At 37.9% G+C, this 26,299-nt stretch overlaps 1 protein-coding gene across 1 annotated transcript in view; it reads left to right on the top strand.

The window, feature by feature from the left end:
- The first annotated feature begins 459 nt into the window (after nt 1-459).
- The window catches only part of ablim1b (actin binding LIM protein 1b), a 48,000-nt gene continuing 22,160 nt past the window's right edge, over nt 460-26,299 (top strand). The window contains 7 exon segments of the mRNA XM_056772111.1: nt 460-860; nt 9,967-10,071; nt 10,074-10,100; nt 20,099-20,282; nt 20,709-20,818; nt 25,341-25,467; nt 25,653-25,746. Coding sequence (XP_056628089.1) covers nt 839-860; nt 9,967-10,071; nt 10,074-10,100; nt 20,099-20,282; nt 20,709-20,818; nt 25,341-25,467; nt 25,653-25,746 — 669 coding nt within the window. The 5' untranslated portion in view covers nt 460-838.

Genomic DNA, 26,299 nt, shown 5'->3' with positions numbered 1-26,299 from the left:
CCCATTCTCTCAGCGCTCCGTTGCCCCTAGTGACGCCACTGCACCAGTGTGAATATTAATAACGCCTCTCATTAAACTCCCAAAATTCAATTGTCGGCCTCGTAATCCTATAATCTACTGCCATGACGTGTGGATAGTCCGTAATGAGACTCGCTTATCCCTAACTTCGTCTCGTTTCACATACCACGTCTGGAGTTTGTCGGGAAAGTCCAGTCCTGGTCGGATCAATGATAGTGAGTTATTTTCCTGCAAATTCCTCATTGTAATGTGGCACAGAGACATCACGCCGCAGTGAGAGGCTGAAGTAAACACAGCTAATCAGAGCATGTGATGAACAATGGTATAGACGGTGTTTGTGTAGGAGAGAGAGAGAGAGAGAGCAGGAAAGATTATAAATGTGCAGGATGTAAAATGTGCCACATGTCCCCTCCATTTCTGTTGAAAGAATTTAAGGTGGTGTCTAGGACTCGAGGATTATAGCTATGGAATCTGCATTTGTCACACAGCAGCTGCAACCTGGTTATTTCAGAACGACGAGGGCAGAGTCCACAAGCGCGCACACACACAGTATGCCTGTGTATGAGGAGGGGGGGGCTGCTTGAGACACGAAGACCAAGCCAGCAGTTGCTGAGCGGCTGCCTAGTTTGAGAGAGTGTCTGCCTGTTCTTCTGCTCTCGTCTCGCTTTTCTGTTGCCTCGCTCTCTCTCTCTCCTATCTCTCGCCGTACCCTCCTTACGTTTGGATCCAGCGGGGGAATAAAGCAGGGAAGGAAGGCAGGAAGAAGCTTCGCTCTCCCTGATCCTCCTCATCAGAGCACCGGCAGAGCAGTGAGGAACCAATGGTCATGGTGAAGGAGAAAGGTAGCGTGGATTCGCTTCTGGGTGGGGACCAGAGCTTACACGGGGAGAAAATCAGCGTGTGGGAGATTGTGTTCAGCGGTTTGTGAAATAGAATACTGTGGTTTTAAGAAACATAGTTGTGTTTGTGGTCGACCGATATATCGGCCAGGCTTATTGTTACGGATGACGTTTGATCATTTTAAGATTTGGCATTGACAGATAACTGATTATCAGAAGCAACTTGTGTCAGTTACGCAATCTCAATGGCATTGTTTGGAGTTTTAAATTAATGTTGTGTTCAAGTGTTAAACGTATCAACGTTGTGTATTTGCAGTTGGGAAAGTAGTAGCATAGGCCATCATGTTATTCTTGATGTCCGTGTTGGCATCACCTATTGCAAAATCAATAGTTGGTTGAACACTAAGTGGTACTTGTGGCACAGTGTTTTTCGTCTTTGTTTTGTGTTCTGTAGCTTGCGATTTATATAATTTAGATCATAAATTGTAATCGGTGTGTGTGTGTGTGTCTCTTTCAGTCTCTATGTAAGATTTCAGATAAGGATTATTTCACCACCCAGCATGTGGCTTTGACATTATGCTATACAATTGACAATTGCATACAATTCTATGTATGGTTGATGAAAAGTTTGTTTGAGGGTTCTTTTTTTCTGTGTGTGATTTTTCCATTAAAAATACAATTAATTCATTATTGACGTGTTTGTTTACACAAGTGCATCCAAATGCATGATATTTTTTTGTGTGAATATGCATCACTCTTTCATCTTTTTTTGTGGAGCACGAGTGTGTCTGTATGTTCTGAGTTCTTCAAAGATAGTAGGTATCGATAAAGTTTCAGTGTTATCTGATAAAGGAAGCTGCATTAGAACAAGAACATCTACTGAATCTTAAACACATCATTATCATCTTCACAGGCCTCAGGACCACAGCACCTGATTCAAACAATACTTGTTTTCACTGAACGACTCCTGATATCAATTTTGCTGTCATTGTTCCACAAAAAGAAACTGTCCCTCATACCGGCACAGTTTTGAGCAGAAATGTTGTGTAATACTATGCAGGAATTTAAAGAGCTAATGAATTATTGAAAAAAATGCGCACGGTGTGTTCCTGTCGAAGATGCGCTGTTTGGGAATCCTCTCAGGAAAGATGAATGTTTCTGGAAGAAGACTCTTGTCACAACTTGGAGGCATGTTACAGAGCACTGATATATGTGTGATTTGAAAAGTAGATAATGGTTTAGTAAAGGTAACAGTGGTCTGTTCAAAATGTGGTAGAGGCTGAGAGAGAAAGAGAGAGAGAATGAACTCAATAATGCTTTTATTGCTGTAGCCATGGCAACCGAGCGATGACTGGTCTGTTGCCGAGGCCGTATCCCATGTGAAACAGATCCCAGAAAACACTGCAGACCTCACACACATGTATTCACATGCGACACACATGTTAATGCTGTCATAAGTATGTGTGCTTCATTATTTAATTTATGTATATGTATAGTCTCTTCATCATTTATTCAACATTCAGAAGCATCATTGTAATACTTTACAATAAAGCTGTATGTAGTAATATTAATTAAAACGATAATTTAGCTGACTAATAATTTATAATGCTTTTACAGCATTTAGTCAACTAATTTACTTACTATAAAAGTGAGTTTGAGTAAATGATGACAGAATTTTCATCCTGTTTACTGTCGGAGCCCTACTATCGGAACACATAAAAACACATGTTGGAACTAAAATGGCGGTAACTCATGAATTCTTTGGAATACAGACTTACGTTTGGTCTCGTTTGAAAAAAGAAAAGTAGCTGATTATTGCAACAACAAAAAAAATCACACAAACATACAAAAAATATTTAAAGGTATGTTTTTAGGTTTATTGTAAAAAATAAATAAAAGACGTTTATGTTTTTCTTTGATTAAAAATACTTTAAAAAAATACGGGTCGCTCAAGGATAACAAAAAATCTAAGCACACTCTTTACAAAAAAGAATCATCTACTCTCCCTACTTCAATTATTTAAAAACACGCCAAAGAAAACTGTATTCTAGCGTCTTAGACCTTTCCAATGATATATAGTTTGTCATGATTCAGTTAGAAATTACATGCACAAGATTGACGCAAACTTAGGTGTCCAGTATACGGAACGGGTTACAGTTAACAGGCTACGTCAGCTAACATGAACTAACTAAACATTCACTGCATCTTAAATAGTTTATAATATTGCATATTGCTGAGGTTTGTCCTCATATGTTACAATGCACGACCAGTGGCCAGGTGTTATTTTAGCCCCTTCTGACCCAAATGTACAGATTTGCCATTTCATGCAAGCAGCAAGTATCTAAGCCTGACTTAGTAAGATACAGATACACGCATATGTACACACATACGGGATATCGACTCCACTCAACACTTGCTGGAACAGCTTCTGGTCTATTAGTGGTAAAATGGGAACACTCAGTTGGACATACAGTAACTCTGATAACCTTTTCCATAATGTGCAGTTTAGATGATCAGAATGGGATCACTGGTTTGGAAAACGAGAATGTGCTATTCTAAAAAAAAGTACTGTAGACTTATGGTTACTGAATGGATATACTGTAGGTCACAGTAGTCTATTTTATCATTTACATATCAAAAGACGTTAATGCAGTTGATCAAATGCATTTTATAGACACCAATTCAAAGATGACATTTTGGGATCAGCTGACCTGAAATGATGCTTTAAGGGCATTTTAATGTGAGGGTAAGTTCAGAAGGATCAAGCTCATAAAACAATCTGTCTGACACTCTCAATTGGAGATAGAAGTCTGTGCGTTTCATACCTGTGGATTCATGACATCAGTGATAGAGATATGCTTATCACATTTGTCCTTTGGCCACCTGGTGAGTTGGCTTAACGTAATGTGCACTTCACGGAGCATTTCTAACTTTACTTTTTAATAAAATCTGAAATGCTACGATTTTTTGCAGTGATTTTATAATATAGTTTCACTTTAAAACCTTGACTTTGTATCCACGCACATTATTTATTTAAATAAAAAACTATAATTTCTTTGCTAAGCTTTGAGGACAAAGTGCACACGCACTTTGGAATCTATTTCACGTTCATACTACACATGATGCTGTGATGAATTTATAGCAGTTGGGGCGTGGTTTTCATTAGGTGCTAACAATGTTTGGTTTTCTGTCATTCTGTTCACCACGGGCACTGTTTGTAAGGGCTGGACGTTGGCCAACAATGTGAATGTCGGTGTGACAATGTCTGGATCGGGGCCAGATAGTCCATCACAATACGAATACGATATAAATGTAATAAAAATGATAAAGCAGAGTGGGTATATTGCACCACACATCCTGATGTACAGTTCAGTCTCATTAAGTGTGTGACTAAAAAAGCCCTTCCATTTATGTACAACTGTCACTGTTCTTCCAAGACTTGGCCAGACCTTTGAGGTCAGTGGTAGTCAGGTATTTAGGTGAGAGGTGCACTAATTCTTAGATTAGTATAGGGGTTGTTCTGAGTTTAAACTCCTACTAAAAGCAGCAGAGGTGAAACAGTTGCTTAGAAGAAAAGAGGTTTAGACCTTTGTCGTTTGGCTTATAGTGGGATGTATCATTGAGTTTTTTGAAAGGTGATTTGTTTTAGTATGCCTGCTGGAGGAAGCTGTGAAGTGGAAAACATTGACTCATGATGTTCACACATGCACACGCTTACTTTGAGTCAGAATGCCAGTTTAACCCGTGAAATGTTTTTGCCTCAGGTTGTTTAAAGGTGCAATGTATGATATTAACCCCTTGTGTGGTGTTCAAATCTGTAGGACGTCAAGATAAAAACGATTTTTTAACCCATTTTCTTTTTACTCACAATTTTGTACTAATTTTTTTTACCACAAAATAAATAGTCCCTTTTTCCTAAATATGATTTAAAAAAATGTTTATATAAAAAACAAAGTTGCTTGTAATTGGGATAAAGTAAACATCTTTCATATTTACTATAATAGTATTTACTATAAATTATGCATAATAACATTTGACTAATCCTCAACCACACTCTTATCCTGACCCTAACTAAAGTAAGTACAGTACATAGTTAATTATTATTATTCAGTACTTTAATGTAAAATTACACTGTAACAAGGGCACCTTAAGATAAAGTGTTACCAAAATGAATAATGCCGCGGGTAGACCTGTGAACATTTACAGAGTAATAAAAACATGAAAACCATACAAGATGAAAATCGTTCATACTGCTGTGATGAATAGAAAATAAACACCACCATCTTTCACAAATTAAATTACACCCAGATTGACCTTATTGTCTATTTAAATAGAGTACCTGTAAAACTGTGACTTTATATAAAATGCCATAGCAATATTCAGGTGCATGTTAAACAGAATTGTGAATAGCTAGTAAATAACATGTGGGTACATTCAGACTTCTTCTCCACCCGCCCACCCTTCCTCACATTTGCATCACCCGTGACAGAGGTGGCGTCCTCCTCATCCATGCTGTTTGGCAGGACGCAGAGACCACATATCTCATAAATGGACAGAATGTTCAAGTGTGTATCTTTTGTGTGCCTGCTCAATATAGTTGCAGTGAAAGCTCATGTTTGAGTGACAGCATATCACGAGAATCTGCGCCAGTTCAGCTTCTGCGTATGATTGAAGCGGTAATTCTTCCTCTGTGTTGTCTATCAATTCTGCAGCCTCACTCTTGGGTTCCACCGCATGAGCTCCTGGTGTCACACTGTTGCCGCTCCGCTAGAGCTGGTTGCCATAGCAACAGCTGTCTCGGGTGGAGGGGGCTGGTTGGAGACTAAATCCTCTGCTTTGGTGGCAAGGGCCGGTAGGAACATTCCTGAACATGCAACTTCTGCCAAAATCTTATCATTGCTACCTAGTGGTACTTCAGTAACCTCTTTGAGAAAAATTCCTGTCGCCCACAACAATTCATCATACTGGACACTCAGAGATTAAGGGGCTGTGTCCATGAAGGCGTTTCTGCCGGCGTACGGCATCACGTTTTTTCAACTGTTTCCAATGGAAACGGCACGTTTTTTGAAAACACAAGCAGCTGGCTTTTTTTCCGTGCTCATGCGCTGGTGCTATGCGTTTTCCCACGATCAGCACCGCCGTTTGACCAGGCACCCAGAGTTGAAAAATGCTCAACTTTGGGCAGAACACTGCGCCTGCAGCGGGCGTTTTCATGCCGAGTAAAGCGCCTCGGTGGATACAGCCCCAAGACTTTAATGGGCTAAGAAGGTACTGAGATTGTGTGAACAGGAAACAGACCTAATATAAACTCTCTGAGATGTTTTGCTAGTGACATGCTCTTTGGTGGTAATATTATGAGAGAATGTGACCTGATAAGGACTCAAGAGTGATATGGGAGGAAGATATTTTCCTGTTAATCTCACGCAAACCTGTCAAGTGGCATGCGATTAGATTAAAGAGGCATGTATTAACCCTCCAATAGGAGGAGCGAGAGGTAGAGAGTGAAGAAGTGTCATTCTGAGATGAAGTCTCATGTTTATATGAGCGGGCAAGAGAGAGTGATAGTAAATGTTGAGAGGATGGGAAGGCCGAGGGTAAAAGGAGAGCCGAAAGGTTTGAAACTCATTGCGTTTGAATTAACTTTAGCCTCAGTGCCGCACAGTTTTGTGAGGTCATCTTGGCCTGGTGACCTATGGCACAAGACATGGCACAATAAAGCCTTAAAAAGTAAGTAACACATGATTTTTAGGGTCCTACTTTGTTTTATTTTTGTCCAACAACACATTTATGTACATAGAAGGTGTAAACACAGTATTGTGCCTCAATATTACTCAGTTATTCTTAACTTACTTCTTGACTGACTCTCAAATGATTCGTTCCGCGATTCATCCGTCTAATCCCCTCCTATCCGCTAGCCTAGTGTCATGTGATTGGTCAGATGGTGTAGTCTGCTGTGATTGGTTAAACGCATTTAGCATGTGCCGCAAACGGAACGCCCATCATCATTACGGGAGTCTGCTGTGATTGGTCAAACGCGTTCATAATGTGTCGCAAATGGAACACCTACCATGATTACTGGATTACGTATTACAAGTTATATATTATATACGGCGGGGATTTTACCTTACCAGTTTGAGCCCGAGTCTGACGAAGAAACATCCGAAGACGATAGTAGATAATAGATAGACGATAATAGATTGAACATTTAAATTAGCAGAGTTCATAGCTAGATTAACAAACTGTAATACCCCAGAAATAACGGTGAATGTTAACGTTAGCGTTATATGCATTAGCTAAACACAGACATGAGGAACACAAATATTTCTTGAAGTTGAGACAAAAATAAATAGTCACACTTACAGGTTGTGATTCGGTGGAGCTAAAAGGTCCAAATGAAGTTCGTATTGCCCCCTCTTTTAAGGATAGTTGTTTCACATATCCTGCAGTGAACGCGCCAAGATTATTGAAGCAATCTTCGGTGAAATGATGCGCGCACATAAAACCCTGGGGTTATACTCCTTTGGTGTCGTTTGAAAAAGGAATTGTATCCATTGTTTCCTCAGAAGTTCTTCCTTTGGTAGTTTAAATAAGACGGACTTAGTTTCACAACGTAGAATACAGGTTCTAGACATGATGCACACGCATCACGAACGAGCGACAGTGTTTGGGGGAGGAGAGTGAAGTTTTCGCGGCAGTCTTAGCAAAACGTAGGCGGGGACTATTTCTAGTGACATAGATACGCGGAAGTTAGAGACTCGGACTAGTTCACGTCTTGTTGGCGTGATTCAGAGTCGACTCCCCTTTTTACAAGCCAATAACTTTGTTATTCATTCACCATCGGACTTACAACGTGGCAGACTGCTTACTTTCAAACACGGCAACATAACATACTGCATGAAACGTCATTTTCATGATTTAAAGTTACTTACTCTTTCATAGCATGGGAACACACAGATGGAGAGATAGAGAATGAGAAACTGATTGAACACATTGTTTATAAAGCTATAGTGTGTGCTTACATTTTAGTGGGAGTGAAACTCTGAGGTGTGTTGCTTTAAAAGTTGGGATCAGTGATATATTCTTATGTTGATTTTCACTTATATTTGCAATTATTTATGTTTACATTTATTAATTAAACAGTCTCTTTTATTGAATGTGATTTAAAAATGAAAAAGCGTTTTGTCAAAATGTTGTTGCTGGTATAAGAATAAACTATGCAAAATATTGATTTTATATCAGTTGAAGAGCTTTTGAGAATTTGTCATGTTATTTTTCCCATATTTTTTTGACAAACAAACTGTTACATAAAACTTTGTTTGCTTTGATAACTGTGTACACTGCTTCTACATTTAAAGGGATGGTTTAGCCAAAAAGGAAAATTCTGTCATCATTTACACTCATTTCAAACCTGTATGACTTTTTTGTCTTTTGCAGAACACAAGAAAAGATATTTTGAAGAATGTTCACTACCATTGAAAGTCAATGGGTAATCCCGTTGTTTGGTTCGAACATTCTTCAGAATATCTTCTTTTGTGTTCAGAAGGAAAACAAGGGTGAAAAAATTATGACAGAGTTAAATTTTTGGGTGAACTATCCAGTACAACTAACATTACAAAAATGGATTAAATTTAACCTGCAATCGCCTCAACCAGTTTGAATTACGTTATGCTCTCAAGCAAGCAGAAAGTGCTCAGCAGGCCAACACCAGCGATTCAGGTGTTATCACACCCTGTGTGGGTGACAGAGAAGTGTTAGTAGGTGTTTAGAGTTTTTTTAGAGTGATATGTTGGACTAGCTTGTAGTCATGCTGTGGAGAGGTGCTCATGCTAGCTTCAGTCTTTGTTGTTTACGTTCTTTTATGTGCAGTTGCATAACAAAGGTCAATAAGATATTTCTGCTCAGCTCGGTTTTTGTACATGTAGCTTGCAGACTTGAGTGATATAGCTGCCAGAAATTATTTTAGTAATTTATTAGTTTTTAATGCAATAAAATGGCTCAGAATATAAACCATATATATAAACCACTTTAACTACTGTAGTCAAAATACTGCTGACAGAAATGCTAAATCACAAATGTGTAGATGCCAGTATGCATATTGCAATTGTTTCTCAACTGAATGACTTTAATATTCCAAAAGGTTGTTTAGTTAGTTTTAGGTGGATTTAGATAACAGAGACTGGTGAAATTAAGAGAGTGATGCTTTCGTTTCCCTGAAAGAATGTGAAACATGTATGCTGCTTATAAAATTCAAATTTTTTAAATATATTTTAATATAATGATTTTAAAACATAAAGGATCATCATACTGAGTATAATATTATTTAGCAAGTTATTGCAAAACACATTGCACTTTTCTTCAATATTGTGCAACACTAGAATTATTTTTATATAACTCCGCAATGAACTGCAATATTGTGTCATATACAGTATATGCCTCGAGGTGACTTGAGGTTGAGCCTAATATTTTTAAGTGATCATGCAACTAGATTTTTTAAATAAATATTAATTCATTTCTAATAATTGAAAATAAAAAATACACCTTCCAATGTTTGTTATATTTGAAAATCAAGAGACAAAACAAAACATTAGTTATTGAAATACATTTACGATATACATCACATCACATAATATATTAAAGATTGTTGTTTTATTGTATTAAAATTCAATAGCTACACAGGAGTTTATTTTATCATATAATTTATCACATATTTAAAGGAGTAGTTCACTTTCAAAATAAATGTTCATGATCATTTACTCACCCCCATGTCATCAAAGATGTTTATGTATTTGTTTCTTTAGTTAAAAAGAAATTAAGGTTTTTGATGAAAATATTCCAGGATCTTTCTATATATAGTTGACTTCAATGGACTCCAAATGGTTGAAGTACAGATTCAGTGCTGTAATTTTGACCCTTAAGCGTAATTTTACATCACACCATGAGTGTATATTTGTATTGTTTGTTGTTTGATTTTGGCACTCATTGAGCATTTGGACTCGGGCGTGATGGCATGTGAGGTCAGACGTAACAAGTGGAATATCTTTAATTGTGTAACAGCTGCTTTATCCAATTTGGATACTTTTTCTGATCCTTCATCTCTGTTGCTTCACAGTGGCCCATCCACAGGACCCTCACCACCCCCCCGGAAAACTGGTCATCGAGTGCTATAAGTGTGGGGAGCCATGCAAAGGAGAGGTTCTTCGGGTTCAATCCAAACACTTCATATAAAATGTTTCACATGCAAAGGTAAATTCTTTAAGCTTGCTTATTCCATTATTTGCTGTTTGTCTCAGGTCATGAATGAAAAACTTACTGAATGGAGAACCAGATTCCTAAGCAAAGTCTGAGCTTTGCGGAATGTAATTTAACTTAGTCGTGGCCTCTTTCATGTCAAAATTTTGACCTCAAGATAAGGGAACAAAGACGGCTCTGATAAACCAGGAATAAGGAATTCAGAACTTTATTACCTGGTGAATGAAGTCTTGGGCTAGACGAAAGCTGGATCACGCCCTTCTGCATTACCAGGTTAATTGAAGTAAAGGGTCCACTGTGTTCTGTTTTCTCTGGTGGTCTACATGAATCTATTTTGCTTGTAGCTTGTTTCATTTGATAAGAATTTATAGTGTCCTGAACTGGATATCTCGGTGAGTCCTCTAAAATTAAATTGGTTTTGAGAAGTAGATTAAATTTGTTGGTAGAAAATAGCTTCAGTTGATCATTTTGGTCTGTTGTGGTTATTTTGCATGAGCTTGTGACCTTCTTCTTTATTGGGTGTGTTTGATTTTGTGTCTTCAAGCTTATTTACTTCCTTTTTCAGTCTTTTTGCTCTGTATGGTTTGACCAGCCGAGCCCCCAAGTCCTAGAATAAAATATGAGATTTATGTGGTGGGCCGTTGCCAATCACTAAGAGCAGACAACTCATTTTCTTCTTGAAGCCAGCAAGAGCTTTCAATATTTCGGTGTGTCTCTGTACAAGTTCATTAAATCGTTTTGTAAATACTTAAGAAAAATCTCAAAGCGTTTTCCGATACATAGACGGTAAGCTAATGCATTTCTGATAAATGTGCATCACTTGGAATGGGAAACAGGCATTTAAATGTCATCGCCATGGTAACCATAATAGCATGTGACTGCATCTGGCTGTAATAACTGTGTATGAAAAGTCTAGACATTAAATGTCAGTGTGTCCATAAGCTTCTGTTCTCTTCCTTAAAACGCCATGTGAAGCTGAGGTCTCCTAGGTTTACCTTCTAAATCTCACCTGAGCTAATCCCAGATGCTAAATTACAGGTCGGAACGGGGTCAGAAATGAAAGTGCCCTGTCATTACTGTGATGCCTATAACCCATCACGGGTTGCTTTGATATTCTTCATACAATGTTGGTAAGTAATTCTTTGTTTTGGCTGCAATGTGGCCTGAAATTTTGCTGAAAGCTGTTTGTGACAACAGCCTGCATTTGGCCCCTTGACAATAAGACCACTTTGCGAGATATAAAGACTGGTCCAGAAGTTTTTTATATCACACATACTGTACAATTTAATCTTAACGATATTTGTTTCAGATTTGAATTCAGTTATAAATGTTCTGTTGGTTGTATTTTGTTAAATGTTTGTGTAGTTTTAAAAACACAGAGACAGGAAGTTCTTCTGGACTTTGTTTACTTCTTCCGAATTGTTTTTTTTGTTAATATTACATATGTGCTAAAACCGTAAATAATTCAGCGCTCATATACAATTTTTCCTTATGATCCACAATGAATACAAACAAGTATGATTCATTGGTTAAAAAAAAACACACACACAAAAAAAAGAAGATTTTGACCTAAACCATTATTTATTCTTTTTTTTAAAAACATAGATGCCGTGAAAGTATTGGTGTGAACAATTCTTTTGGTCAAGATCTGATATTGTAACAGCCCTAGTGATGACTTTAAAGTCCAGTGAAATAAAAAATGAAATTATTATTTTTTCATGAAATATTATTGCAGCGTCTATAGTAAATAGCTTATCAATGTGGGTCATTTTCTTTTTAAAATTCATGTACCCTTCTAATCTTCAGTTAAAATCTGAAAAAACAACTTCCTCGCTGAAATGACTATCAATCTCATTTTACACATCCAGTCAATTCGCAGGGAGAAAAACACAAGCCACGCCCACTAATTGTCTCCTAATTCCTTTTCACTCTGAAATGTGTCAGAATTCGGAAGTAAAAACGATCGCAACTTCCTGTTCACGGGGACTTTAACTAACCTGTATTTGGCCTATCCCACTATATGATGACCACACCCAATCGGTATTTGGCACCTCCTACTCTGTTATGACTACACTAAACCTGTATTGGCCCATCCCACTCTGAGATGGGCCGTAAATATAGGACCATGCCTAAAAATCTTATTTGGTCTGATCTGAAGCTTGTTAAACAAGAATTGTCCGAATGGACAAACTAGGATAATGAATTGCATTAACTTCATCCTATAGTGACCGATTTTAAATAGAAAGGTTCAGATTTACTATATTCATCTTTACCAGGACTATAGTCCTTTTACATTAGTCAGCCACGTGTGGTTCACTCAGAGTACAAGCTAATCCTATACATCCTATATGTCCAATCTATACGCTCTATTCCTGGAACACAGGATTCAGAATCTTACATAATGTTACTTCCTCTGTTAAAACCTGGCGAGAGTGCTTATGCTGTGGTCACCTGCCAATACCTGAACTGCAGGAGAATATGCAGCGCTCTACAGCTCACTTGTAAGCTAATGAGTCTTGATCTGCTCTGTTAGTTCCATTTGTTCACTTTAAACAGCCTCACTTAAAAAGCTATAGTAAACAAGTGTAGTCATCTACTGCGCCATCCTCGCCTTCTCTGTAGCGATCGCTTAATATTCCTGTCCATACCTCACCCTGTGTTTCTGCACATTCTCTCTCTCTTTATCTCTCTCTCTCTCTCTCTCTCTGTGTGTGTGAATGCTGTGTCAGTCAGAGAGGCTGTGTGCGCTATTTCAGGTGTAGTCTCTATGAGCTGTTAAAGCGCCGCAATGCTGGAAATAGCTCTGCTGATCCCCATTGGGAAAATAAGAAGGCAGAGGAGGGGTCCGCACACCTCTGCAGAGACCGCCAGTCTGTCTGTGAACACGTGTGCTCGCTTTGCTTGTGTGTTCAGACGGTAATTAAAGTTGTCCCCGCAGCTGTGGGTTTACATTAATGAGGAGCGGCAGAGGCTCTGGGGGTCAGGGGTCGAGTGCCTAAAGATGTCGTTTTAATATGTCATTCTCGCAGCCTTCTGCAGAGATGATGTCACAGGGTCAAGGCCACACAACTGATTCGATTTGCACATCTTTAATGTTTGGAGCATTCCAATGATTTGTGAAGATACTGTATGCTTTGATAAAAGTTATTTTGGTCTTTATTGCTCTCAGTTTAATCGTTTTTCTTTATGGTAACCATATGCACATAAAATGGATCGAATGAAATAGGATCAAATTTGACCACAATTCCATGACTGGAATTAAAGGAATGTTCAATGTTAAATGCAATTTTATTAATATTAGGGCTGAAACGATGTCTCGAGTTACAAAAAATTGTCTCGAAGCTTCATTTAATCCATTTAAGTACAGTACACAGCGTTTCCCAACGGACCATTATTACTCACGCCCGTTAAACTCTATTCATGTTACAGGGCTCGCTCGAATCTCACGCATTCACCGTGAGACACACGCATTTTAGTCTGTTCACACGTATTTTCATGCTGATAAATAAGTGATACTTATTAAGTAAACTGCTATTTTGCAGTCTATTTTGCAAGTGAAACAAGGTAGTTGTATATTTACTATTGCTCTTTAATAAAGGAAAATTACTCATTATCCGAATACTCAACTAACCAGTGGAAAATTTAAAGAATACTCGGTTACTAAAATAATCGATAGCTGCAGCCCTAATTAATATCATTTGTGATACTGTGTATGTGCGTATACTGTGAACTTATGTCATGCAAAAATGCTTCACACAAAAAATACTGTAAAACACCTTTTTAAAGCAACTATTCACAATAAAAGAGTAGCTTTCCATGTTTAACACTGGACCGGACACGACACGACAACAGACAATGGAACCCATTTGAACCCATTATAATTTAAGATTTTGTCCTCCATGGATGCGTTGCGTTGTGACACGCAAAACCCATTAAGAACAATCCGTTTGTCGTGTCGCTGGTCACATTTGGTGTAGACACGATATTAGATTAACATTTTCGCATTAAAGCTTCCTGCATAATTGGCTTTTGAAAGCATTGACAAGTTTTTATTTCTTAATTTAGAACTCAAACATTTAATATTAAAAATAGTATATGTTTTAGGTGTGTCAATCTGAAGCTATCAACATAAGCTATCAATATAAGAAGGAAGAGGAGATCTACTTTTTTTCTGCCTGTCATGGTGAGCTCATCCTTGGTTTAGTTAGCACCAACAAAATGATTATACGTTTATGCCGGGAACCCCACATACTTTTAAGAATTAAGCGTATAGTTGATCGTGAAGAATTCTTCTTTTTCAAGGCGCTCCGTTAAAGAACGCGACACGTCTACTAGAAATCCTGTGAAGTTCAACCAATCAGATGACGACGTCGAACGTGTTGAAGTGTTTCCAAAAAAGTGTGCCTTATGCATCAGACGTTCAGCCATCCGAATGTGGGCGTGACGTCTGAGGTTATGACTGTTCTTGGTTTAAACATTAAACCGAAAAGAGTTTGATGTGTGTGTGTGTGTGAGAGAGAGAGAGAGATTCTATGTTTAGAGGTTAAGGGAGTTATTACTAAAATAGCAGAGAGGATTTTTGGCACCTGTGTAAGAGACTTAACGTTATCAACAATCCAAACACACGCACACACACGCGTTTCACCCGGCCCATTAGCCTGCCAGTTGTCGCAACCATACACACACACCCCAACATCTTCGGTCAGATTTCCTTCACATTATTTTAGTGTCTATCTTAAAAGTGGACGCTCATAAACCCGTTACAAACTAAATCATTATGAAAGCAACAAACTATTTACTGCTCTCACCAAACATCAACATGTTGCTTGGATACAAAACATCACCTGTTCTGCTGTGATGGGTGCCTTGAAATATAGATACCGAAGGCTGTAATATTCTGGCTTCAGAGTCCAACCAGAGGTCAGTCTAAGAATGTTTGTGGGCTAAATATTTGCCTTTATCTTTAGAAGTCTTTTGCTCTGTTTGTGAATGATTGATTTCCCATAGCAGCTCCTCAAACAGAGCGAAAATAAAGTTTGATAAAATGAATGATTTGGATTAGTGACTAAAAACCGATTGATATGTCCTCATACATTTTATACATTACGTTATACCTGTATGTTTGCTGAAAACATTTTTGATCATTGACTGTAGCCATAAACAGTCACATTTCACAGATCAAGAGTGGATTGCACACAATTTTTGGCTAGGATCCACCACTTACAATACATAAAAAGAAAAAACATTATTCATGAAACCATTACATATGGGTTGGCAGTAGCCCAGTTAATGTTTTCCCGTTACACACATTGTGGCTATTTTTATAGTGTGTACTCAAGCAAACAAACAAACAAAAAGTATTATTATCTTTCCTCTGTTCTGCAGCTTTGGCAGCTCTTCCAGCACCTGTAAACACAGGCGCCATAAATAATTTTGATTTTCTCCCTTTGGCAATGCAACCCGTCGAGTCATGGTCTCCACTCAGGACTTCCCGGCAATATATACAATACACCATCTTGGTGCATGCATTGTTTCTCTCCACAAAGATGACCAGGGTATAACTCGCTCCCACATATCCGGCCTTAGGCAGTTCTAGTAATGAGGTCGGACAGATTTGGCGTACACATACGATAGTCTTGCTTTGTGTTTGTAGTTTCACATTGATAATAAATGATCCCATTGTCAGTTCCAAGAGGCCCCTCATTCCAGGGCTTTTGTTTGGGAATTATTTAATATGCTCCGTTGGCTCATCTCAAAGTCCATCATTCATTTAACCGAGTAAATGCATTTGATTTAACTCATTTGGAGTTCTTTTAAATGACTCGGTTTTGTTCTTGTAACTTTGTGTGCAGCGTTTTACATTCTTGGTACCGAAGTTGCAGAAATACCAAAGTTTTAGTTTCTGTTTTCTAAATTAAGCTTTTCTTTTAGGTGTTTTGTGTGAATGTATGTGTATTACTTCAGCAAGCCTAAAGGGACAGCTCACCCAATAAGGAAAATGATGTCCTCATTTGTTCAACCTCGAGTTGTTTCAAATCTCTATACATTTCTTTGCTCTGAATGATGAACACACAGAAAGATATTTGAAAGCTTATAACCAAACAGTTCTTGGCCATCATTGACTACCATAGTAGGACAAATTACAATGGAAGTCAAAAGTGCCTCCAAATAGTTTTCTTCCAAATATCTTCTGGTTGTTCAACAGAACAAAGAAATTTATGAAGCAATTTTCCTACTATGGTAGTCACATGTGGCCAAGAACTGTTTGTTTGCAGCATTCTTCCAAATATCTTTCTCTGTGTTCATCAGAACAAATAAATGTATACAGATTTGGAGTAAATCAAGACAGAATTTTCATTTTGGGGTGAACTGTTCCTGTACCCTGTTAACTGTCACACGTCCCGTATACCTACGTTTGTGTCAATATTGTGCATGTAAGTTCAATCATGACAAACTATATATCGTTGAAAAGGTCTAAGACTCTAGAATAAAGATTTATTTGGTGTTTTTTAAAACAATTTATGTAGGGAGAGTAATTGATTCTTTTTTATAAAGAGTGCTTCGATTTTTTGTTATCCTTTTGCGACTCGTATTTTTTAAATGTATTTTTTTATCAAAGAAAAACATAAACATTTTTTATTTATTTTTACAATAAACCTAACAAAAGGGCTCAAAGAGGCTCAAAAAGGGCTCTGACAGTTAAGTGCTCACCATATAGATACCCATTGTTTTTGTCACTGATGATCTCTTTTAACTAAATCATACAATAAAACATCTAAGTTACAAACTGATGATGTTGCTGTAGTAGATCTACTTTAAATCATGAGTATTGTGTAGTTACAATTTTTATTTTTTTAATTCTACAACACTGATCTCATGTGTCCGTCATATTTATATTACACACACATATTGCCACAGAGAAACCTGCAGCAGTCTCAAACAGAGCGGGAAAGGAAACCCATGCTGAAACCACACTATTCACAGAAGTGCAGGTATAAAGCTGCATGCTGAAAAGCTTATTGAAATATTGATGAAGCCTTTGTGAGCTTGTTTGATGTCTCCATACAATATACTGTTTGGTATAACCTGGGATTTATTCATTCCGGCACATTAAACATATAGCAAAATGTGTTTTTATTATGAGGTTCTTTGTATGTGAACTGAAGCAAAGTTGAATCTGAATTATGTAAGTATCTGAGCTGAATCAAATTGTATTGCTTTTCTGAAATCCTTCTGTTTGTTCCTATGAAACTTTTAATCCATTCAGACGGAGGCAGCCAAAGAAGAATGTTGGGATGGAGGGGGTTGGCTCACTCAATTACATTTATATAGCGCTTTTCTGTCTACTCAAAGCGCTTTACATCATAGTGGGGAGTCTCCGCAACCTCCACCAATGTGCATCATCCACCTTGATGATGCGACGGCAGCCATTTTGCATCAGAACGCCCACTACACACCAGCTTATTGGTGGAGAGGAGACCGAGTTATGAAGCCAATTAGTACATATGGGAATGAATAGGAGGCCATGACTCAATGAGAGTGTTTGAGTGTTTGTTCAGGATGCTTTGTCGAGGAGGGACTCGAGCATCATAACACTTGCGTCAATGGACACGCATACATGGAAGGTTCAATTGCAAGTCAATCCATCCCCTGTAATTACTGCTTGTCTTTTGATGTTAAGAACACATACAGACACCGCTTTCAGCATTCCTAACACTGAAGGTCATACGTTTAACTCCTAGGAATGCATGCATTCATACAATGTAAAGATTTAATGTTTGGATTAAAACATCTGTCCATCCAAACCTCCCAACCCTCCACTCATCTGCAACTTTTCAGTTGCTAGAACAGTTCTTTGACTACTAAGCAAAACACAAATTGGTTTCGACAATAAATAATTTCAGGAGTCCCATGACAGAGTGAAGGGAACTGCAGTTGTATCACCCCCTCGTGCCCCCCCCGCATTCTGTGGTTACATGAATGTGTGTGGCTCAACAGTAATGGCTATGACATTTTCCAAACAGGCAGGGTGGCATTCTGTACCCTGTCAGAGAAGGTTACCAAAATGCCACACACAGAGAGGACACAGGCAGCGTTTCTTACGCAACTGTCTCTTGTCACACGGCCACCTGCCTGTCACATTTGTCGGACTGAATGGAGTAAAATGGGCCTAATCTTCCAGAACACAAGTGGAAGGTTTAAAGGAAAATGGCAGTGTTGATAGCTGTGAAGTTACAAGTGTAAGGCATTGGATTTATGGCAATGTGAGATAAAAACTTTAAGCTATTTATATTGAGTTCAAGTTATGTGATTAAAAGTTATTTTTGGGCAGCGAACAATTTTTTCAGCGCACATATTTTGTTTTGTATGCAATGATTCTAAATGTCTATATGATGTGGTGTTCATGTGGAAAACAAGGGTATGAATCTGGTCTGCATTACGGCTATGTCCTGTTTCCCTGTCATCTTATAATGTTTCTGTCAATAGTTGAGTTACACTATTAAAGGGGTCATGTGGCGCTATGAGAGAAAGACAGATAGAGAGAGAGAGAGAGAGAGAGAGAGAGAAGGCATCATGTGACGCTAAACAAGCTGTTAAATATCAGTGCCGGCCTGCCAAGGAGCTTTCAAGCAGTTCTGGCATGTGTGATGGCGGGATTAGAGGCAGACACTTGCAAAGAGGACACCGACCCAACACACCTTTACACGCACTCATATATACAAATGTCTGAAGTTATGCCAAACTCTTAAAAGCATTCTCTAGCACAGGAAATCTTAAGTTAACCAAACTCTCTGGTTAAATGCTTTTGTGCATTAGCAGACACACTGGCCAAGACCAGCATAAGCTCCCTGACCTTGTGTTTGCTGGCAGCCAAATTGTGTAACTCCCCGTGAACTAGTGTAACACACATCTAATGAGTCGTGTTACAACACTCATGGAAAAGCAGACGGAAGTGTTTGTTTGACTCTTGTTGAGTGTTGTTTATTTTGAAGAAGGTGGCGTCTGGTGTAACACATGTTTCAAAATGTTTCCTCTCAAGGATATTGATCACAGATGGCTCTTTTTTAACTCATGAGACTTTAAAGGATAGTTCACCCAAAAAAATGAAAAATCTGGGATCATTTACTCACATTCTTGTCATTTCAGACATGAATGACTTTCTTCCTTCTGTATGGAACAAAAGAAAATATTTTGAGAATGTTGGTAACCAAACAACGACGGTACCCATTCACTTCTTTTGTACAGACACAAAACCAATGCAAGTCAATGGGTAATGGTGTTGTTCGGTTACCAACATTCTTCAAATTATCTTCTTTTGTTTTCTGCCGAAGAAAGAATGACATTCATGAGTTTTATTGTGCTTTTTATTAATAATTTGAATTAGGTAAAAAAAAGAACTATTATTTTTGGAAATTTTTAATTGAATCTTCATTTTGTTGGCTTTGCTATTCTAATTTTATATTTTAAGGTGCTCTATAATTTTAATTCACTTTTAATACATTTATTTTTTTTATTTACTTTTAGTTAGTCATTAAAGTGCTTCACCTTAAACTTATAACAGTTTTGCTGAGGGAACATTTCAAATTTTCTAATAATTTGATTTTAACATAAATTTCATTTTTTTAGACTATAATAACCTTGGTTCTCAGTTATGGATCAAAGTATCAGTGTTGTCTCCAATGTTTCTTATTAAAGTCCTTTAGAGACATTATAATTAAAAGATTCCTTAGAAATTCCTTAGAAATAGAGAGCAATATAAATCAGCTCGTATAGAACAGATCAAATGATAAGAAATGTTACGTCTGTAGTGAAATCTCTGACATATCGTATTTTATGAGATAGAGGAAACACCTGTGGGACTGCTAGGGTGGTTTTCTTGATTTATTGTCCATATAAACTCATTTTTTAAACAATTTGTGAATTTCAAATGCTATAACATTTATACATTAGACTATTTGCAAAAAAAGATTTCTTTGCATGTTTTTGTTCAGTGTGCGGTTGTGACCTGGCCCAAGGCGGGTTCTTCATGAAGAACGGGGAGTACCTGTGCACGTTAGACTACCAGAGGCTTCACGGCACTCGCTGCAATGGATGCGGAGACTTCGTGGAGGGAGAGGTGGTCACGGCTCTGGGGAAGACCTACCACCCTGCGTGCTTTGTCTGCACCATTTGCAAGTAAGCGTTCCTTATAAATCTGAGTCCTCTTCAGAAAGTTCTCCATGAAACACAAGGTTCAACACATCTCACGGCCTTTGGTTTTTAGTTAATTCAATTAGTGTAGTACTCTTAGAGCCTCATAACAACACCATTTATCATGTTCACATCTATAATGCAGAATACCACAGGCTTTTCTAAAATTAGCATAGAAAAAAAATAGTGGGCCTGATCATAGGTGCTTTTGCATAAGATCTCATACCTGATTAGTAATGTCCAGAATACCAAAACATTGTTTTTAACAGATTTTTGCTGTAGAAATAGACATTAAGGCTAAACAATGGTAACAGTAGAGACAGATAATCTGTGTTTTTGAACTAGCATTACAAATGTTTACTTAAAAAAGGATTTAAGGATAAATGTCTCCAATAACTGTTCTGTTGCCAGACGACCGTTTCCTGCTGGCGACCGAGTCACTTTTAATGGAAAAGACTGTCTGTGCCAGTGCTGTGTCCAGCCAACATCCCCAACCCCCAAAGACGTCAGCACCACTAGCAGTGAGTCACAGATGCTACTTGTTTTGCTTGGTTATGTTTTAGTGTCCTACTCAGATTACATCTGGGCAAAATCGTCCTCTTTTTATAGATGTGTCAGCTTGTTTAGTGTTGTGTGTGTTGACAGATCTTATACCGATCAGATCTCAAGGTCATTGCTGATTGAAAGCTCACCGAGTCTCCATCCTACCAGAACACCCTGCTGTGTTAGCAAAGCGGTGCGCTAAATCCCATTCTCCTATTTCGGACTACAGCTTTCACAGACTTGTGCGGTAGTTTCGAAAACTGAGGATGCAACACATCTTGTGATATCAAATCGATACGTTGACATTATAAACGTTATTTAATTGAATCGTAAGACTAGTGGGCATTCGCAACCCTTATATCGTATACCGTAATGTTGTCACGGTTGGGCCGTGTATATAAAGCGCACAACGAAAGTCGCTTATTAGGACTAGTTGTTATAATCCTACTATTTCAACATAGCCTTTTACAGGGGGAAGTAGTCAAAAATATGAATAGATGTCTGAGGTTTCACTGGGTCGTCGGGTAGGCATCCTCTGTGTTTAGGGGATAAATGATTATAGAAATACATAGCATACTTACCTTTCCTTGCCATTATCAGAGAGACATCTCATTAATTGTAATGTCCCAATTTCATCACATTTTCCTGAGTGAAAGATGCCTTTTGGTGAGGTGCTGCTGATATGCCCATGGTTCCCATCAATGTGACACATCGTCAGTTGTGCACCTCAGCCTCATTGGGTGTTTCGGCCCTTTATCAGCAAGACACACTCAGCCAAGGGAGGCCCACCGCAGGTTGATCAGACCTGTCCGTTAATGCAAGCTCAGTGCCCCGGTCCCTTATGGCATCACATTACGAAATATAACCAAAAATGTCAACGCAACCATACGCGTCAACCCGTTGGTTGATGCTGCGTTCAGAACAAACGTGAATGAAGCGTTAAACGCATGTGATTTACATGTTAAGTCAATGCAAAGACCAATTGACCTCCTTGCGGGGCGAATGAGTACGCATGAATATCGCGATATTGCGTTTGGTATGAACACACAGTAAGGCTGTTATAGCCGCACTGGCTAAGTTGATGCAAGGTCGTCCTTCCGTTTCAAAGAGTAGAAATGGGGAGAACAGAAACAGGTGTCAACTAATGAAAAAACATGGCAACAAATGATGGAACAGGGAACACAGGGAAATCAAACAAAACCAAAATAGAACTTACACGTTACAAATGTCAGAAATATATAGAAAATACACAGAATAACACCTTGTCCTAACCAAATGCGACGCCACGATAGGTAATCAAAGGTATCTTTATATTTTACAAACGGTTTCAATTTCTGCGGCAAGCATCACTCACATTTTCTTCATGAAAGTAAAAAAAACTTGTTTGAAATAAAGATTTTATACATTTTCTCATTATAAGACTCCACTCTTACATACGCTGAAAAAGCTGAAAACCTTAACCTTTACTCGGATCAATTCCTGCACTGTCAACCAGAGTAAAACTGAACTCTTTATAAATCTCCTTCCGTATTTCTCTCTCTTTCTCCGTCTCTCTTTTATCTCACTTTGAGGAAGTTCTTCATCCTCCTCCGGTAGATTAAGGCTGCTGTTGGCGTAATTTAAGACGCAGGGCCCCAGGAGTCAAACAGACAGGCAGAGAGGAAAAAAGAGGCTCAGAGCCAACACAAAGCTCCTCTTCCTTCACAGATCTTCTGTGCCTGCCGCCCGCCCCAATCTCGCTCACCTTGCGGTTTCTGACAGAGTTTACATTGATGTACGCCGACAGGTCAGGCCTTCATAGTGTGGAATGTGCGGTGAGATTTCTCCAAGATTTCCCAAGGCTAGGGGTAAAAGGCTTCAATGATTAGAATGGAGTTGTTTTAATGAGGGGAATTGTTATTGTTACATAACAACATCAGGTAATAAAGAATTAGATGAGAAATTTTGGATTGAACAACTGCTCTGTTTGATAAGGGAGAATTAGTTTAATTGTAAACGCAGTGCAGGGATTGCAGTGAGTCGGAAAGCATCGCTGTGTACTGTAAATGCTCTTTGTTTTAAATAATAGCTTTGAAACAAGGAGTCATTTATAATTTGTAATTTTTGGGGGGTTTCTTACATAAATTATATGTACATAAATAAATAAATATTATGTTATATTATATTATGTTATGTTATGTTATGTTATGTTATGTTATGTTATGTTATGTTATGTTATGTTATGTTATTATATTATATTATATTGAAATATAGGTCACACTTTATTTTACGGTCCAATTATAGCTATTAATATACCATTAGCTACGACTTTTGCCTCAGTAAACTCCTAATTTGTTGCTTATTAAGAGGTTTAGGTATTGGGTATAGGGAAGTAGAATATGGTCATGTAGAATATGTGCTTTATAAGTACAAATAAGGCCAATATGCTTATAATATGCATGATAATAAGTAACTAGTTATCTGTGTGAATTTGTCCCTATAATATAAAGACTTGCCAAACTATATACTGTATAAATACATACTGTAAAAATGTTCTTTTATTGTATGAATTTATAAATATTTTCTAACCCACTTACATTCTATTTATTTAACTTTACCCACATTATTTAGATTATTATATATTACATTTACATTATTGACCCATTTACAATACAATCTTTAAAGGAATAAACTATTTCAGTTTTTTTTACAGAATTGTTTTTCTTCGTTTTTTGTAAGTTTTCAAATTATTTTGTCAGTCAACAATTTTGCCACTAATCAAGCCTTATAAATAAGAAAAATAAAAAAGGTTAAATGTAAATATCAACAATAATTCCCAATTACTGATAATTGGTGTGTATTAAGAATATATAAATGCTTTAGGGCCACAAGTGCCTGTATTTGCACACACACACTCTCTCTTTCTCATTAAAGAGCACAACTGAATGTCTCTTTGTGTCATGCTTGGCTGCTTTGTCATTCATGAGCTGCAGGAAATGATCTGAGGCCTTTAGCTCAGATAAGCTTTGTTTTTGGAAGGTGATTGTACGAGACATGTCTGTAATGGCTTGGCCAGCTCTACAAAATTTAACGACACTTCTAAAAAAAACTACCCCTGAGTTTGAGAGTTTAGATAAACCTCATGACAGGTGGATAAATCCCAGGTCCCTGTGAAAGTTCTTTCTCTATTTTCACACAGGAAAATGTTATTAAGTGGTTATTTTATAGTTCAGGATTTGAAATGTTATAAGTAAATATCTTACATTTATTATATTTCTGTGTTTTTAAGTATCTCTCCATCTATACAGGAGATGTAAGCAAAAGACTCCATTGGCTCTCCATTAAACTCACTGCTGTTTGTGAGAAATAACAGCTCAAAAATCTTAATTATGAATATTCTTCCCTATCCAAGTCTTTCTCTCTCTATGCACACAAACTCTCTCTCTTGTTCTCGAACAGAAAACTCTGAAGGCTCTCTCGGTGCAGAGAGAGGTTGAAGCTTAAATGATGCATCAGAGGGCGAAATGCAGCGCAATGCATCACATCTTCTCCTCACTGTCAGTGGTTGCATTCGCGCCCCGAGCAACATCAGCAGTGTCTGGGACCTCCCCGGCACTACTCATCCATCCTTGCTTTTAATAAAAGCTTCGGGATCACAGCGAAAGAACATAAATAGAAGATGACAGCCCTGAGCTATTTTTAGCACTGAACCTTTTACACACATTACACATGTATAAACTAAACTCCTGCACGTTCCTTCAGGAGGAAGCTCCATCTCGCGGAGGAAGGATGCTCGGAAAAGTCCTCCAGTAGCGTATCGGCACTGACTCATGATGCTCTGATTCATGCACTGTAATGCTTATTTACTTTTGATTGTTCACTGATGGGTTTTACAGTTACAGAGTGCATGAATAAGATGGAGCTTTGTTTAAAAATCATTTATGGGAGGCTGTAGTTGAAAAATCGGTGGGTGTTCATCAATAGGCCTCTGGTAAATGTAAGGAAGGTTTTGTGTTGCTTCATACTTCCATCTAGTGGATGGAGTTGTTTGTGCACACCTATGATTGTGTATCAAGCAGAAATTCTTTGTTTGAAGGTGCCAGTAATTGCAAAATGGCAAATTCTATGAAATTTAATTTTTTTGTTATTCAATGCAGAACATACATTTTTAGATTTTATGTTAGCTTAGATAGCATTTATATGCAAGTGTACAAAATATAATCAAAGATATTTTGTTTCCATATTCAATAGAAGTGAACGGTTACTGCCATAGTTTGGTTACGAGCATTCTTCAAAATATCTTCTTTTGTATTCTGCAGAGAAAGCCTTACAGGTTTGTAACTGATAAAAGAGTTTTTATGGGGGGTGAACTGTCCCCTTAAGGCACACGCCCTATGAATTGACACTCTTCCACTTTCTAGTTTTAACAGGAAATTAAACGGAATAATTTATCGGTACCTCTAGTGTCCAAATACTTTATAAGTGTATCATCTGGCTGATCAGCGTGTGTTCTCTTCGCAGACTGTGCAGGATGTGGCAGGGATATAAAGAACGGTCAGGCTCTTTTGGCCTTGGATAGTCAATGGCATCTCGGCTGCTTCAAGTGCAAAGCCTGCGGAAAGGTGCTGAGTGGAGAGTACATCAGCAAGTGAGCTATGCCGTCATTATCTTTTATCTCTTACCGTCTCATCCCTCTATATATTTCACTTTCTCTGAGTGCCTTACGTGTCCTCTTTTCTAATAACATTCAATTTATGCTCTTATCCTTATTTTATTGAGGTGAAATGCAATTAAAACATAAATCTCTCTTTCTCTAAATCTATTTTTATGTAGGGATGGTGCTCCGTACTGTGAGAAAGATTACCAGATCCATTTTGGCGTCCAGTGCGAGGCCTGTCATCAGTATATCACAGGGAAAGTTTTGGAGGTGAGTAAAAAAGTTATTTGAGTCTGTTCGAGGGGATTTGTGTTAATGATGGGTGATCCAAAAGCTGTTGCAACTGGTTCTTGACTCGAGAATGAGAAGCGGTCTAGCAGTGGCATGAATGAAATTTATGTCATCGTTTACTAACCCTCTTGTCATTTCAAGGCTGTATGACTTTTTTTCTTTTTGCAGAACACAGAAGAAGATGCTTTGAAGAATTGTGTTAACAGCCCCCCATACACTTGCATTGGTTACAATAGAAGTGAATGGAGGGCTGCACTGTTCTGTTACCAACATTTTTCAAAATATCTTCTTTCGTGTTTTGCAAAAGAAAGAAAGTCGTACAGGTTTGAAATGACAGGAGTTGGTGTAAATGATGACAGGATTTTCATTTCGAAGGTATTAAGGTATTTTTATGAGACAAACTAATGGAGTGGTAAATCAATGTACAGATATTCTCAAATAAGCCATTTTGAATTTAGCATTGAATAGAATTAAGTATCAGTAAACATTACTTCTTTATTTAATATATCAAACGTTTTGATAGATTTACAGA

This window comes from Triplophysa dalaica, chromosome 17 (genome assembly GCF_015846415.1).
Source record: "Triplophysa dalaica isolate WHDGS20190420 chromosome 17, ASM1584641v1, whole genome shotgun sequence".
In the NCBI taxonomy this organism is placed as follows: domain Eukaryota; kingdom Metazoa; phylum Chordata; class Actinopteri; order Cypriniformes; family Nemacheilidae; genus Triplophysa; species Triplophysa dalaica.
The sequence above is the reverse complement of the archived record's forward strand: the minus strand, read 5'-3'. Positions and strand labels throughout refer to the sequence as shown.